Source organism: Cervus canadensis, chromosome 6, assembly GCF_019320065.1.
Source record: "Cervus canadensis isolate Bull #8, Minnesota chromosome 6, ASM1932006v1, whole genome shotgun sequence".
NCBI classification, from domain to species: Eukaryota; Metazoa; Chordata; class Mammalia; order Artiodactyla; family Cervidae; genus Cervus; species Cervus canadensis.
Genome location: NC_057391.1, coordinates 38,982,197 through 38,998,241, shown reverse-complemented (window position 1 = coordinate 38,998,241; position 16,045 = coordinate 38,982,197). Strand labels below are relative to the sequence as shown.

The following is a 16,045-nucleotide window of genomic DNA, read 5'->3' as shown; positions in this document are numbered from 1 at the left end:
TCTTGTTATTGAAAGCAATACATGTCATAAAAGAAGTTTGGAATTTACAGAAAAGTAGAAAATCAAAATTATTCAGAATCTAATTGCCCAGACATAGTACTTGATTTTTATGTACTTTGTGTCTTGAATAATTTGCTTTAGAAAAAAACCATTTTATTGTATGTCTTGTTAGAATTAGGATTAAGAAAAACAACTACCTCTTATTTGTAAGTGCAACTGGATAGACAGTTGACACAAATAGTCAGCAACAGTAACCACATAAAAAGTAATACTGCACTGTTGTCTGTCTAGACCTTACTTAGGTCCTCCATCCTCTTTTCTCCACACCGCCCCCGCCCCCCCAGTCTCCTTCCCCCAACCTCTCTCCTTTCCCTACTTCCGTTCAAGGAAGATTCACCTTCCTAATGATGTTAGTGCTTCTAGAGTTTCTCACACTATTTCACCAATTTCTCCTGTTGCAGCAAAGTATGAGCATGTTCTCAAGAAGTCTGGGACCAGTCTTAAAATGTCAGCCATGAGTCCACAGCTTCTTTGCATTCTTTTGATTTATCCTAAAGGTTCCTATGAACTGTGCTTTCTAACTGCCTTGTGTTCATTGTATTATAAAATATATTAAGTGTCTTACCTCTGAGTAAAATTCTCTAGGAAACTGTGCCACATTTATCAAATGACTTTTAAACTCTCTGGCATATGGCTGCATCCCCTGAGGGTACACGTTACCCTAATTTGAGAAACCTAGACTCTGTAGATAAGTTTGTATTTTCTAAGAATATATTATTAAATTAAAGAAGTAAAGGAGTCAGATGTATACTAGATTCCAGTAATTCTCAATGGAGAGATACAGGTCCTACCTTCCTAGAGGGAAGTGTCAGAATCATCTGGAAGGTTTCTTCAGATTTTGCTCTGCTTCCTTTTCAGTTTGAGAAAAAGGAAACAGGAAAAAGAAACAGGAGCACAGTGAGCTCCTGTTCTGATTGGAAACTGAAAGTGTTTTAATCCTCAATAGTATTGGAATATAAGAAAGGATGAGGACCATAAGTTTTACTTATTTATTTACATATATACACACACACACACACACATATATATATATTTGATTTAGAGGCTAATGGTTTATGTATTGTTCTCAAATCTATTGGAATGAGTAACTGAATTGAGTTTTCTGGTCTTATTATTTATTTTAGCCAAGTGTGATATGCTGAATTAGGTTACCAAAAAGAAAAAATCCTTGACCTGTCCTGTTTATCCCATCCCAATCTGTTGAAGTTTAGGATTTGGAGCAACCATAGTCCTGAATTAGACAATTATTCTGCTGCATTTGAAACGTTTAGCTCTGTAAGGTATCTGCAGAGCTCTAACCATCCGACCATGTGTTCTCAGTAGGGTGCCTTTAGTGCTTCAGTGCTTTTAGCTTTCCTTCTGTTTCCTTTGTTCTGTGCCCTGCGTCCTTCCTGGAGGTCTCCAGTATCATCATTATAGTAATGAGCTATTTCTTATTGGAGGCCCAATGGCATAAATGCTACATTTCTAAAACATTCAGTACTATGATAAATGTAAGGAATTCCATGATAAAGGGACAGCAGGCAATAAAAACTGTTTAGGGCCATCCCTGTCGCCACCCAGTACCAGCACGGCATTGAGCAGTAGCTGTCTGAGTGCTCACGCAGCAAGGCAGAGCTGACCCAGGACCAGGGGCTCCACTTTGCAGGAAAGAAGCGTCTCACTCTGTGGGACCTATGAGAACCTCAGGCTCCAGAGTCAGGAAAGCGGTCCAGAGTCTGCCTCTTCAGTTCTTATATGTGCAGGGTTTCAGTCCATTTCCCTCTCATCCTTTGTGTTTTCTGAAGTCTCTACCTCTGACAGTTTGCGAAAAGTCTGAGCTGTAACACAGATAGCTTATGCCAAGAAAAACAGGGCCAAAATAAAAATTCTCAGGTTTTATAACTAGGCCTTTCCCAATGCGTTTTAACTTTTAGTTTTCTTTTCTACGTTTATTATTTTTTTCTTTGAGACTTAGACAGAAAGATCATGTGAATCTTATAGTAAATATTATTACAAATAAACGTTTATTCTTTAACTGTTTTTAGATACTATGTAAGGAATCTTCACCCACAATTCCAACATGTTTTTTTTTCCTCCATACCACCAAGCAGTTCTCTGACACCAGCTGAGTTCCTAAAATTCAACTCAGTTCTGACAACATCTACCAAGAGATAAATAGTTTCCACAGGTTAAGGACTTATTTGCATGAAACTGCCCTCCACTTCAGAGACTAATTGCAAGTCCTAGTTGTCATGTGTGTTTCTGACTGAATGGCTGTTAAGTTATGAGGGTCCCATGACCTCCTCCTTGGGTTTGATTAACTTGCTGGAGTGGCTCACGGGTTGTGGGAAACCAGTTTTCCACTAGATTACCATTTCATTACAAAGGATGTAACTCAAGCAGCCAGATAGAAGAATTGCATGTAACAAGGTGTGAGGAAAAGTGTGGAGCTTTCATGCCCTCTCCAAGGGCACCATTCTCTCAGCATCTCCACATACCAACCAACCTAGAAGGTCTCTGAACCCCAGCCTCTGGGTTTTTATGGAGGCTTCATTACATAGGTATGCTTGATTAAATCATTGACCATTGGTCATTTTAAAAAATTTTTGTTTTTGTTTTTTAACTTTTTATTTTGGATTATAGTTTGATTAACAATGTGTTGTACAGCAGTGATTCAGTAATACATGCACATGTGTCTATTCTTTTTGAAATTCTTTCCCCCTTTAGATTGTTATATAATATTGAGCAGAGTTCCCTGACCCTTGGTAATATATTCAACATCCAGCCCTCTTCCCTCCCCTGGAGGACACAAGTGTGGGACTGAAAGTTCCAACCCTCTAATCATATGGTTGGTTCCTCTGATGAGCAGCCTCCATCCTTTGGTGACTTTCCAAAAGTCACCTTAGTAACATAAACCCAGTTGCGGTAGAAAGGAGCTTGTTATGAATAAAAAGACACCCATTTCCCCTGTATGGCTCTGAAGTGATTTCAGGAACTGAGGACTAGAGATCAAATACTATGACAAAAAATGCTCCCATTGCTCTTATCTCTCAGAAAATTTCAAGAGTTTGGGGAGCTGTGAGTCAGAAACTGTGGACAAAGACCAAATATATATAAGAAATATATTTTTGACCTTCTAAGTGACCAGATATATATTTCATAGAAATCACAATATGACACTCTTTGATAGGAGGCATTATGTTTGATACAGTGATGAGCAAGATCAGCCATGTACCAGCCTCTTGGAACCTACAGTCTGGGTGAAATCAATTAAATAATCAGAAATAACTGTTAAGTTTATAATTGATAGCATTTGACCATCTGCTTGTTGAGGTGGTTTCTTCACTTGGTCAACACATACCCATTTCTTGCCTCACTGGCCACTCCTTGGTTTCATTTGCTGAGTTCACCTCATCTTTCCATCTAAATGTTGCAATGCCCTTGGCCTTAGCCCTTGCAACCTACTCTACCTAGATCATATCATCTAGTCTATGGCTTTAAATAATAGCCAGTAATATCAATGCACTGATGACTCTCAAATTTGTATCTATATTCCTTGTTCCTCCCTAAACTCCATAAAACTTTAAACATCCCAGTCCTCAGATTCACTGCTTTCCATCTCATTAAATGGTACCAGGAGCTCAGGACAGAAATATAAATTTTTCTTTATTCTTTCTTTACTTTTACAGCTTTCATCTACTCTGTCAGTAAGTTCTGTTGGCTCTACAAATCATGTTCTAATCCTAACACCTCCACTGTTACCACTCAGCTTTAGTTGACAGTAGCCTCCTAACTGGTCATCTGATCCTGGAACCCTCATCCCCCTCCTTATTTATGGCATCTGTTCTTCACTTCTTAGAGCAATATTTTTGAAACCTTAAACAGACCTTTGTAAAAATCCTCCAGTGAAGAAGTACTAATTTCAGGTCTGGGGCAGGAAATGTGCAAGGTAAATCTATAAGGGTAGGATACTAACAATAAGAGAAATGATGAGAGTTTAATCCAGTTTTAACCATAAAATTGAAAATGTTGCATACTGTCAAACAGTAAAGGAAGGTCTTTATGAAATTTTTCTTAATATTACACCACACTTTTGGAATTGAAAGACAAAAAGTAAAAGAATGTATAATATAAAGTAATAGCAGAATTTGATAGTTTGTGTGCACATACACATAGTTTAAGAATTTTTCAAACCAACAAAAACATTCTAAGAAAGTACAATGAAGTTTTATATACCTCTTAACCTAGATATACCAACTGTTAACCTTGGTCACTTAAGTTGAAGCATATAAAAATGTTCCTTTTTGACAAAAAAAAAAAAAAAACTCTCAGATGATTGAAACTTAATGCACATATACACATATAATACATATTTCCCTTTGCCAAATCATCACAAAGTAGGTTCTATGTATGATGCTTCATTATTTATCTTCCTACAAAAAATGCATTATCCTACATAACCAAATATCTGTATCTCAGCTGAGAAAAATCAATGCTAATTGAACATCATCATCCTTACGTAGTCCTTATTCGAGTTCCCCTATTTGTATCATCAGGCTTTTTAAAAAAGTGATACTACCAAACTAAGAGTCTGGGGTGTTTTCTCTTATAGAATAAAGTGACTATGTTTACTGTTGGCTTACTCCAGTTTTTTCCTTTTGTGATTTAGCTTCTTACATCCGTGTTTGACAACAGCATCAAGGCCTTTGGAGTAATTGAAAGTGATCCTTTCGACTGGGAGAAGACTGGAACTGATGGCTCCCTCACCACGACCACTGCCTCCACCACGCCTCAGCTGCACACCCGTTTGACCCCTGCGGCGATTGGGTGTGTCCTAAACAGACGGTTCAGCAGTGTCTTTCCTAGATGCATTCTGTTAGCAGAAATGTCTTTTGTTTCATCCAGGCTGCCTCAGATGACCAAATGCAAAGACATAGGGATGCCTTTGGGTTTCCTGGAATTAACGTTGCTTTTTACATGACTTTGTTCACAGTTACTTTTCTTAGAAAGTACTTACAGGTTATACTGTGAAATGGCAGCTTAGAGCTTGTGTTGCTTGTTAATGTCAGATGTACGGAAGGTTTTCTTCAAAATGCAAAGGGGCATTTGTTGCATTTACTACTAAAGAATATATGGGATCCTAGAGACAACAAGCCACAATTATTTCTAACTATCTTCTGCTTAAGTTTAGTGGGAACAAAACATGTAGTTATTCCTTTTATGAAAGCAATTAATTTTCAGAGTGTGTTAGGAAGAGGTTAGTATTTTTTGTTATTTAATGCCTTTTTCTCTACATATGCACTCATACAGTTGCTTTTGTTATTTTAATTTGGGGGAAGTTGTCTCTTTTTTCTGACCCCCCCCCCTTTTTTAGAACCTGCTCTCTAATTGCTTTAAACTAGTTTAAAAGAAAAAGCAAGTAGGGAAAAATCATTCAGTGACCTAATTGGGATTCTCTATCACTAATCCATTGCTTTCCTTTTATATTGAGATGAGATACTAGAGCTTATTGACTCAGAAAAGCTTACATGGACCCATAGAACTGGAGATAATATCCCTAATTAGTCTGTATGTTAGTTGCTCAATCGTGTCTAACTGTTTGTGACCTCTTGGACTATAGCTGCCAGGCTCTTCTGTTCATGGAAATTCTCCAGGCAAGAATACTAGACTGGTTGCCATGCCCTCCTCCAGGGAATCTTCCTGACCCAGGAATTGAACCCCGGTCTCCTGCATTGCAGGCAAATTCTTTACCTTCTGAGCCACCAGGGAAGCCCAGTTAGTTAGTCTGAGTTCTTAAATGTGAGACCCTGACTAGCTACAATAGAACCACCATAGATGTTTGTTTAAAATACCTATTCATAGGACTCAGAGCAGACCTACTAAATCAGAATGTCTAGGCATGTGGAACAGAAGTTCATACACATCAGGTGTTTCTCATGCTTATCTGGTTTTGGAATCCATCACCCTGTTCCAGCCACTTCACTTTACAAGTAAGAAACTAAATAGCAAAAGATTAAATAAGAAAATGGGACTGAGAGCACTTAAAATGTAAATGTCCAAAGGTGACCATTAAAACAAAAAGGCAAACCTTCTAAAATATATATTTTTTAAAGTTTTAAAGTACAAAGAGTGCCTATCTTATAGAGAATATAGCAAAATACACATAATTATACAATATTATAACAGGATTAAGACCAAACTTAGCAGTCATCGAAATAAATATGCATGGGCACATCTATTAAAATAAAAAGATTTTTAGTTCCATTTACATTGCTGTATACAAGAGATACACTAAGAAAAACACGTTTCCGAAGGGGATAGACAAAAATTAGGAAAATGGAAATAGAAAATAGCAATCCTGATATCAAACAATGTAGCATTCAAGTAAAAAAAAAAACCACACAAAACATTAAAAGTTATAGAGATGGAGGGGTACTTTTAATGCTAAGTGTCACAATTCACAAATGGGACATAGTATTAATATATAGTCGCCAGAATCATAGCAGTAATCTTTAGAAAGCCACAAATACCAGAGATTCAAAGATACAAAGAAACACACTAGTAACTGGAGATTGTAATACAGTTCAGTCTGTTCACAACTGAGTTCAAGATTGAATTCAGCTGAATGAAGAATAAGAAATAGAAGACAACAACACGGTAAGGTAGACCTTAGGCATATTTTTCAACTTCTATACCCTGATGATAGAGAGAGCACCATCCACTCAAATGCCCCTGGTATATTCATAAAAATTGATCAGTTATCAGGTCACCAAACAGAAGTAGTTCCACAAAGCAGAAATGTTACATTATCTGATCACACTGTAATAGAAACATATTATTTACTAACAAAAATGTGTCAAAGACCCTTCCACCTGGAAACTTAAAAACCTTATATCAAATTACTCTAGGGTAAAAGGGAGAACGGAAACTGAAATTATAGGAATAATATTGATAACTAAAACAGTACATATCAGAATCTGTGAGATACATTTAAAGCCAAGATAAGGGGAAAATTGATAGCATTGAATAAGGAGATACGTAATAAAAAAAAAAAAAAAAGGAGATACGTAATGTCAAGATGCCTTATTACCGATGATATTAATGTTGGTATCTGGTTAAGGTGGTGTTAGGTTTTTTCACCATAAAGTTGCTGTTTTTACCTTTGTGTTTTACTACTCAGGATACTTTGAGGCTGTTTGAATATACTTATTTTTCATCATACACTTGTCTACTCATTTTAGTATCCATCTTGCCTGCAAAGTATTAGACCCATAAGCCTACTATTTACTGTCTGGCTCTTTCAAGAAAAAGTTCGCTGACTTCTGAGTTTTCTCTCTTTGCAAATGATTTGGTCGAATACCTGGAAAACCCTAGAGAATCAGTGTTAAAGAGAAAAACTGATAATTATGTCCCACAACTCTTAGCTCTTCGTAGAGGGAGAAGGTGTAGAAGGTAAGAGGATGCTTTAGATCAGGAGTCAGCAAGCCTTACCTGTTAACTAAGGGCCAGATGAATATTTGTGGGCTCTGCTGTCTGTCACCATCACCATTGCCTCTGCAGTGCTAAAATAGTATAGCCAGTATGTAAGCAAATGAGCATGCCTGTGTGCCACACATAGTATTTACACAAATAGATGAACAGATTTAAGCTCATAGGCCCTAATTTGCCAACTCCTACCTTGTATTATGGAAAAGGGCATGAAAAGGATGTCCAGTCTCATTGCTTGTCTTGACATCCATCCAATTCTTCTGTATATCTTCTTAATGTTTACCCCTAATCTGCTTCTATAATTTATACCTTGCCTGCAAACACAGGCCAGGTGCTCCTGTCGCATATATATTTCTTATTCTCACAGCATGACATATTTATAACACCTAGGCCTTTAGAGTGGTTCACTGAGAAGACATCTATTTTCCCACTCATAATAATTGTGTGTGTCAGTATAATCCGCTGAAGGCATTTTTTTCTACTTTTAGACATTGCAGATCCCTCTAAGAAAAGGTTTTGCTGTGTGCTAAATGTTATGTTCAGTCAGCAATATTAAAAAAACAAACAAACTATAGTCTATAAAGTTGAACATACTAGTTACAGAATATCAGACCCAGCAGGGACCTGATTGCTTAGTGAGTTATATATAACTGAGAACTAGAAAAGCCCCTCATGGGCCAGAAGTCTTGGGGAGTGATGACCAGCTATGTAAACAGGACATGAAATTACTTTGAAAGAACATACGGACAAATGCCAATTAGTATTTTCTATCTTGTTCCTAGTCAGTTCATACAGAACCATATGAACTGTATATAGTTAGAAAATTTCTTATTTCACCTCAAAAGCAAGAATCATAACAACATTTTTCTGTTTATAGTTTTTGTTATTCTCTAAGAAAAATAGGTTAAGAATAGAATATATTAAAATTCACAAAGAGTCAATAGAAAATAAATGCTTTTAAAGTGATTGCTAACTTAGAGAGTTATTGTATCAGAATTTGTGTTTTTAAATCAGCTTGAAAGTTCTGTTGATCAAAGTGCAGTTTATTTTGTAGAATTGACATGCCCTAAGTTTCTGAGGATTTTGTTTTGTTCTACTTTCTTAATTATGTATAGACTTCATCATTTAAATCTAGAAACAAAATGTAGGATAGTCCCATAGTAATTTTTGATTCTGGTGTTTTTAAACTTCTGTCATTTTTTCTTTCTTTTTTTCATTTATCACTTTCAGAATTGCTAATGCCACTCCCATCCCAGGAGACATGCTTCGAGAAAATACAGATGAGGTGTTTCCAGATGAACAGCTTAGTGATGGAGAAAATGGCATCCCTGTTGGTATGTTACCAGATAAATTGCCTGGGTCTCTGGGACACCCTCGTCCCCAGGAGAAGGATGTCTGGGAAGAGATGGATACCAACAGGAATAAGATAAAGCTTGGGATTTGTAAGGTGTGTATTTCTTGCATAGGAAATGATATCTATCTCTGTCTTATTTTTCTCCTATTGGTTTAGCAGAGTATCATGATTCGCAATTTTGAATAAGTAGAACACTCTGTTGCTAGTTATTTATATTAATGATTGCAGTATTTTTTGGTTAGTTTTGCCCATTGCACTCAGGTGTGGATGTTAAAAATTTTTCATCTTCTATTTTGTGGAAGATAAAGGTAGTTTAAAAAAAATAACCAGAGGCAGAGTCTAAAAGAAGATACATCTATGGAACAGAATTTAATGGTCTTTTCAAATAAAATGGCAAGACTCTGGCCCTCTTCCATAGTGGAGACCAATGGAGGTCTGAGTGTTCATTCTGAAAACTGTCTCAAATGGAGGAGAGGAAATGAGGGTTGGAAGTGGAAAGCATCAAATTGGTCATGAACTGACAAAGTGCATCTTGAATAAGTAACATGATTTTTTCTTCATTAGAATTGGAAGCAGGTCCACTTGTAAGTATGGGGAGAGATACAGATTTCTGAATTAAATAATTTTTAGTATACTACCTTGGGGTAGATTGCCCCTAAATTTCTCTTCAGTTTTAGTTTCCAGTCATTTCTATGTTTGTGGACAATAAGACGAAGATAAATGGGATGGAGGGACAGTGAATTATAAATAAGTTTGTTTTTTGGTACTTCCTCTTTTTCAATAATGATTTAGTTGGGAAGGAGGTTAACATTTATAGGTGTAAAATGAGACTCCTGGCTGATACCTGTTAACATGATTGATAGAAAGTTGGCTAGTCATTCTTTGTGAATGGGAAATATATCGTAAAAAGAATCTTTGTGATCACTTCTGAGGAGCTTGGCTTATCTTTGGATAATACATACTATATTTTCAAACTATGTAATTTTAAAAAATTAACAGAATATGAGAGTCATTTGTAGAAACATTCTCTGTTGATGTGATGTGCTGCCCTGTGTGTCTGGCTGTTGGTAAGAACTTCCTGGACTAGTAGTAATCAGGAATAAGTAGTGAAAAGTAGTCAGGAAGTTGGTGTCAGATTTTTGTAGTGTCACCTCTGTCTGTATAGTACCAGAAGCAAACTGTTCTTTTTCTTTTTGTCCGTGTGGCTTGCAGGAATTTTAGTTGCCCAATCTTGGATTGAACCTGGACCCAAGGCAGTGAAGCTCTGAGTCCTAGCTACAGAACCACCAGGGAATTCCTGGGAGCAAACTGTTCTTTTTTTTTCCCTTTTTTTAACTCATTTTTTTAAAATTTTTTAAGTTGAAGTATAACTGATTTATAATGTGTTAATTTCTGCTCTAAAGCAAAGTGATTCAGTTATGCATGCATCTATATATATATTCTTTTTAAAATATCCTTCACCATTATGGTTTATCATAGGATAACTGAATATAGTTCTCTGTGCTATGCAGTAGGGCCTTGTTGTTTATCCATTCCATACGTAATAGTTTGCATCTACTAACCCCAGCTTACCACTCCACCTCCCCCAACCCCCTCCCCCTGGCAACCATGAGTCTGTTCTCCATGTGAGTCTTTCTGTTTCATAGATAAGTTTATGTGCATCATATTTTAGATTTCACATAAAAGTGATATCATACAGCATCTGTCTTCTCTGACTTACTTCACTTAGTATAATAATCTTTAGGTCCATCCATGTTGCTACAAATGGCATTATTTCACCAAAATATAAAACACTAAAATACTGAATCTGAGAATAAATTTAGAAAACTTATTTAATAAAGGGTTAATAACTAGTAGTAATGAATTAAACTATCCAAAATATCCTAATCTTCTGAAAAAATATCACAAACACTTGCTTATATTGAAAGACTTCAATGATTCCTACCATGTATAGTGACTAGAATGGTTTTCATGGTTTTCTTTAATGTTTTGCCTAGGCTGCCACTGAAGAGGAAAATAGCCATGGTCAAGCAAATGGTATTCTGAATGCTCCAAGCCTCGGTTCCCCAATTCGTGTCCGCTCAGAGATTACTCAGCCAGACAGAGATGTTCCATTGGTGCGAAAGTTACGTTCTATCCACAGCTTTGAGCTGGAGAAACGCCTAGCATTGGAACCAAAGCCAGATACTGACAAGTTTCTTGAGACCTGGTATAAAATAATTTTTCTTTTTTCAAAGCAACTAAAATACTATTGTTATTATTAATTTCTATTTTGTAAAATTTTTCAAATAAGGAGTTCTTGCATTTTTGTAATGCTTTGATAATGATTTGATAAAGGTGCCATCATCATCCATGTTTTTTAGTTAACATTCTCCTTCTTCATGTGACTTTCTTTCTAATATTGTTCCCAGTTCTGTAACATAGAGCCTTTGGCCGTGGGAGCTGGTAACTTCCTAAGACTAGGTAGGAATTAAATGAACACTTTGAAGTGGCTTTGTTTGGAAGGTGATCTCTCTTATTGGAATGGAGGAGTGTAAGTTGAGAGGGCCTAGGAAAGATGGCAATAGGCAAGAAGGTGGAAGAGTACATGAAGCAGGGGAAAAAGTAATACATATACAAGTGATAGGCAGTTCAATTCAATGAAAGCCTTCTATGAATAAATGCTGTAGGAAAAAGAGATGTGAATGTTTATCGTTCTACCTAGACAGAAGGAAAGATGGAACTTTAGAGAGCTATGTATATAGGTAACCACTGTTTGTAGTTCATGGTTATAAGGCCCATTATCTCCATTTGTGATTTAAAAAAAAACTGAAACAAAACTTTGAAAAGAACTTCAGATATATTTTTGAATTATAGAAGGCTTTAGCAATATTAAGACTTGAGTGGCTTTAATAATAGTAACATCCTTCAATATATATCCCTGGTGACTACTATCAGTAATGAAATATGAGGTTAGAAGTACCATGTATTTGACTAACATAGTACTTACAGTGTCTGAAGACAGTTCAGCCACTTCTGGCCTAGTCCAGTCTAGCTTCCATTTAAGCAGTACTTCATAGCTGTGTATTCTTCACATGGTACTCATTCATTCTCACGGCTATGTGATGTAAGCTTGTGTCTACACGGTGATACAATCAAAAGGATGTGCTGAGGCAGTGTTTATAAACATTTTCAGTTGTGCATGAGATTGGGAATAAAAATAAAAGTGTGATAGGGATAAAAGCTTAGTTTGGGAAAGAATTAGTCTGACAAAAGAATGGAAATAAAAGAGGGTCCATGCTGAGGGAAGAGCAGAGTTGAGAACAGAAGTACTCCGAGAAAATGAACTCAAGCCAAAACTAGAATGAGTTGGGAACAGCGGAAGGAAGTGAAGCACCTGATCACAAACTTAAGGAGAGGAACAGGGTATTGCTTCAACTGCTTCCCTGCAGGTGAGAGCACTTCTCAGAAGCCAGTGCAGCCAAATACCACCAGTCTCATTGCCTAGCCCTGTCTTTGGGGGAGTTTATTTGAATGAATATACATTTATATACCACTCTGAAGACAAAACAAGTCCAGAAAGTATTTGCCTGATGCATACTGGCATCCTCATTTCCTTTTTGTAGGGCCTCTGCGGAGGCAAAAGCCCCTGTTAGGTTTCCCCTTAGTCCCTCAGAGCAGAGAGAAGAGGGCAGTGTGAATGCCTTGGCAAAGCAAAGATGAAATGGATCACACAAGTCACCCTAGTTAACCTGGTTAAGATTCTCTCCTGCCTGGCAACAGGAGAGTCGTCTTCCTCCCATTGGCTCTGTCTTCCAAAACAGGATTATGACAGATGGGGAAGAGCATTATTAACTTGTGAAATGTTTCTAATGCTTTATCCATATTGTTTTTTCTCATCTATTGGTAAATATTAGTTCTGTATAGAGCATATAGGTTATATAGTAAGTATTTTCCCTAAGACAAGTAAGTAACTTGTACTCATTTTCTTAAGCTTGGAGAAAATGCAGAAAGATCCCAGTGCAGGAAAAGAATCCACTCTCCCTGCTCTGCTTCATAAGCCGTGTGTTCCAGCTGTGTCCCGTGCTGACCACATCTGGCACTATGATGAAGAATATCTTCCAGATGCTTCCAAGCCTGCCTCTGCCAACACTCCTGAGCAGGCAGACGGTGGTGGCAGCAATGGATTTGTAGCCGTAAACCTGAGCTCCTGCAAGCAGGAGGTGGATTCCAAAGAATGGGTGATTGTGGACAAGGAACAGGACCTTCAGGACTTTAGGACAAATGAGGCTCTAGGCCATAAAACAACTGGAAGCCCTTCTGATGAGGAGCCCGAAGTCCTCCAGGTCTTAGAAGAGTCGCCTCAAGACGAAAAGCTCCAATTGGGTCCTTGGGCAGAAAATGATCATTTAAAGAAGGAAACCTCAGGCGTGGTCTTTGTGCTTTCTGGGGAGTGCCCTGCCACTGCTGCTTCAGAGCAATATACAGATCGGCTAGAACTCCAGGCTGGAGCTGCTAGTCAGTTTATTACAGTGACACCCACAAGTCCGATGGAGGCGCAAGCGGAAGGACCCCTTACAGCGGTAAGTTAGCTGCTCCTGCCATTTTTCTGTCATCCACTCGAGGTGCTATTAAAAAAGGATTTATCAACTAAGATTTCTCAGTGGAGGCCTAAGTTTGGCACATGGGTATAAAGGAATGGGGCTTCCCTGATAGCTCAGTTGGTAAAGAATCCTCCTGCAGTGCAGGAGACCCCAGTTCAATTCTTGAGTCGGGAAGATCTGCTGGAGAAGGGATAGGCTACTCACTCCAGTATTGTTGGGTTTCCAACTTGTGGCTTCCGTACAGGTGGCTCAGCTGGTAAAGAATCGGCCTGTAATGTGGGAGACCTGGGTTCAATCCCTGGGTTGGGAAGACCTCCCTGGAGAAGGGAAAGGCTACCCACGCTAGTATTCTGATCTGGAGAATTCCATGGACTGTATAGTCCATGGGGTCGCAAAGAGTGGGACACAACTGAGCAACTTTCACTTTCACTGTAAGGGAATGATGTCTGGGCTGAGTTCTGTAGTTAATCTCCCAATGTGAAATTTCTCAAGTGTGGTGGTTTTCTGACAGGATAAGCAATCTAATATGTGAAATGTCATTATAACCTAATTTCAGAATAACATAATTAGACCCCAAGAAGTGTCTGTGTGTATATATAATAATGATTTTTTAAAATTTGTAATTCTAGAAAGTTTTATATTTTATATGAAGATGGCATATGTTTAACCATTCATGGTTTATGCTTTATACTATACACTGTTACTAGGTATCATTTTTTGTTTCTTCTACATAATCTTCACCCAGAAATTTCTCATATTTTACATTCCTTTTAAACAGTGGTTTTCCAACCTTTTTTCCACATTTAATTTTTATTTTGATAGTAGTTCTCCACCTTTAATGTCCATTGTTCACAAAATAGAGTCCCAGCCTCACTTTCATAGCTTCTGCTTCAGGAGGTCTGGGAGAGTGAGAACCCAGGAATCTGCATTTTAACAAGCAGTTGAAGATAAATTGTGATACAGGCCTTCAAAGGAACATTTTGAGGAAACTCTACTCTTTGCACTAAGTCTGGGCATTTAATGGGGATACCTGTTACCCTGTTCTTATCAGTAAGCATTGGTGCCCTCTGACTATATGAGACCCGCAAAAGCCAGATCCAGAGGCAATAAGGAACTGTATGCAAATCTCAGGCCAGAGTGGGTATATCTGCTTAGATGGGTGGAGTACCAGGTTTCCTTAAATGCCACAATCATCTAGCAACCATCTCTTCCAGCTCACCAGTAACAGCATTGTTCCCAAAGCTGAAATGTTTTTGGTTAGAACAGAACTACACATGCAGGTGTAAGATATTAAGAAAAGGCAACAAAATTTAATTTTGTGTACAGCTCTGTAGGCATTTACCTGCACTTCAAAATAGAGAAATAAATGCTGTCTCTTTCTTCATCAGAGTTAGTCAGTCTTTCCTTCTTTAGAAGTCATTAACTGCGTAAAGTGACCTAACCTAGGGAACAAGTTTGGGCTGAAATCTGGCCCAAACTTTGCAGGCTGAACTGTGCATCTTTGTGTAGGGCTGTTTCCTCTTTGAGGGGCATCCTTTTCCAAATTGTACAAAGGTACCCATGGGCTAGAGGCGGATCCTCCCTTCCCTGAATTTTTTTTTCCACTGCCTTCCCTGCTACCTCTTTCCATTCATTCCCCCATTCCTCCTTGCCAGATTCAGTTTCTTCTTTTCTTTGACCCTTTTAGCTCACTTGCTAACTTGCTCAAGTATTTTATATAATATATATATATACACACACACACACACACATATATATATATATATATATACTCACTTGCTCAAGTATTTTTCCAACAGCATTCTGCTGTGCTTCCCTTCATAAAGACTTGCCTTGGTTCCCTTCCACCTGGTGTTTTTTACCCTCTCCCAGAGAGTATTCTGTCCATTAAAATTGTTATGATTCTCTTAACACTATCTGCAATGTTTTCCCTATCAAGCTTTTAAAAGACTTGTATATTATATTTGATAGTATGCATTTGATCTTATTTATAGATATCTTTAAATAAAAACCTTTTTTTTAACTGAAGGTCTCTTAAATATAAACTGCATCAATTGTACATTTATGTCTAAGGTACTGAACTTACCATTCTCTTCATTTTGGGGAGCTTGGGATAAAAATACATCTTGGTTCTTTTCTTGCAGCCTACGTTCAGAGTTTACTTTTGCAAGCAGATAGTATTACTTCCCTAACTTAACTGCAGACATATTAAATAGGGAGTACCACCAGTTAGTCTGTCTAGGTCTTTTGTAGTTTTGTTTATATGCTCTAGCTTAGGTAGTATGATAAAACACACTTTACCGTTCTATCTGAATATTTTAAATTATGACATATCTTGATGGGAAAGAGTTTATATCTTTTTCATGCAAGCTTGCTTGTTTGTTATGATGATGTGAAAGGAAAATGTCCTTGTATCTTAAAATATGTAAGAACTATGAAAATAGGCAATGCAAAGTTTATCTGTATTACAAATATAGCTAGCATATTAAATTAACTGATGAGAACTTCAGCTCTCTTTAATGCTCTCTGTTTCTTAGCACAGATTTATGAACTTTGCTTAGGGCTTTCCTTATCCATA

General features: G+C 37.5%; 1 protein-coding gene across 7 annotated transcripts in view; it reads left to right on the top strand.

Annotated features, from left to right (window-relative positions):
- The window catches only part of TTBK2 (tau tubulin kinase 2), a 95,706-nt gene that overhangs the window by 63,904 nt on the left and 15,757 nt on the right, over positions 1–16,045 (top strand). For all 7 annotated transcript variants that reach the window (XM_043471598.1, XM_043471597.1, XM_043471595.1 and 4 more), the window contains 4 exons: positions 4,712–4,869; positions 8,761–8,977; positions 10,882–11,093; positions 12,858–13,446. In XM_043471598.1, coding sequence (XP_043327533.1) covers positions 4,712–4,869; positions 8,761–8,977; positions 10,882–11,093; positions 12,858–13,446 — 1,176 coding nt within the window. The remainder of the gene's footprint in view (positions 1–4,711; positions 4,870–8,760; positions 8,978–10,881; positions 11,094–12,857; positions 13,447–16,045) is intronic.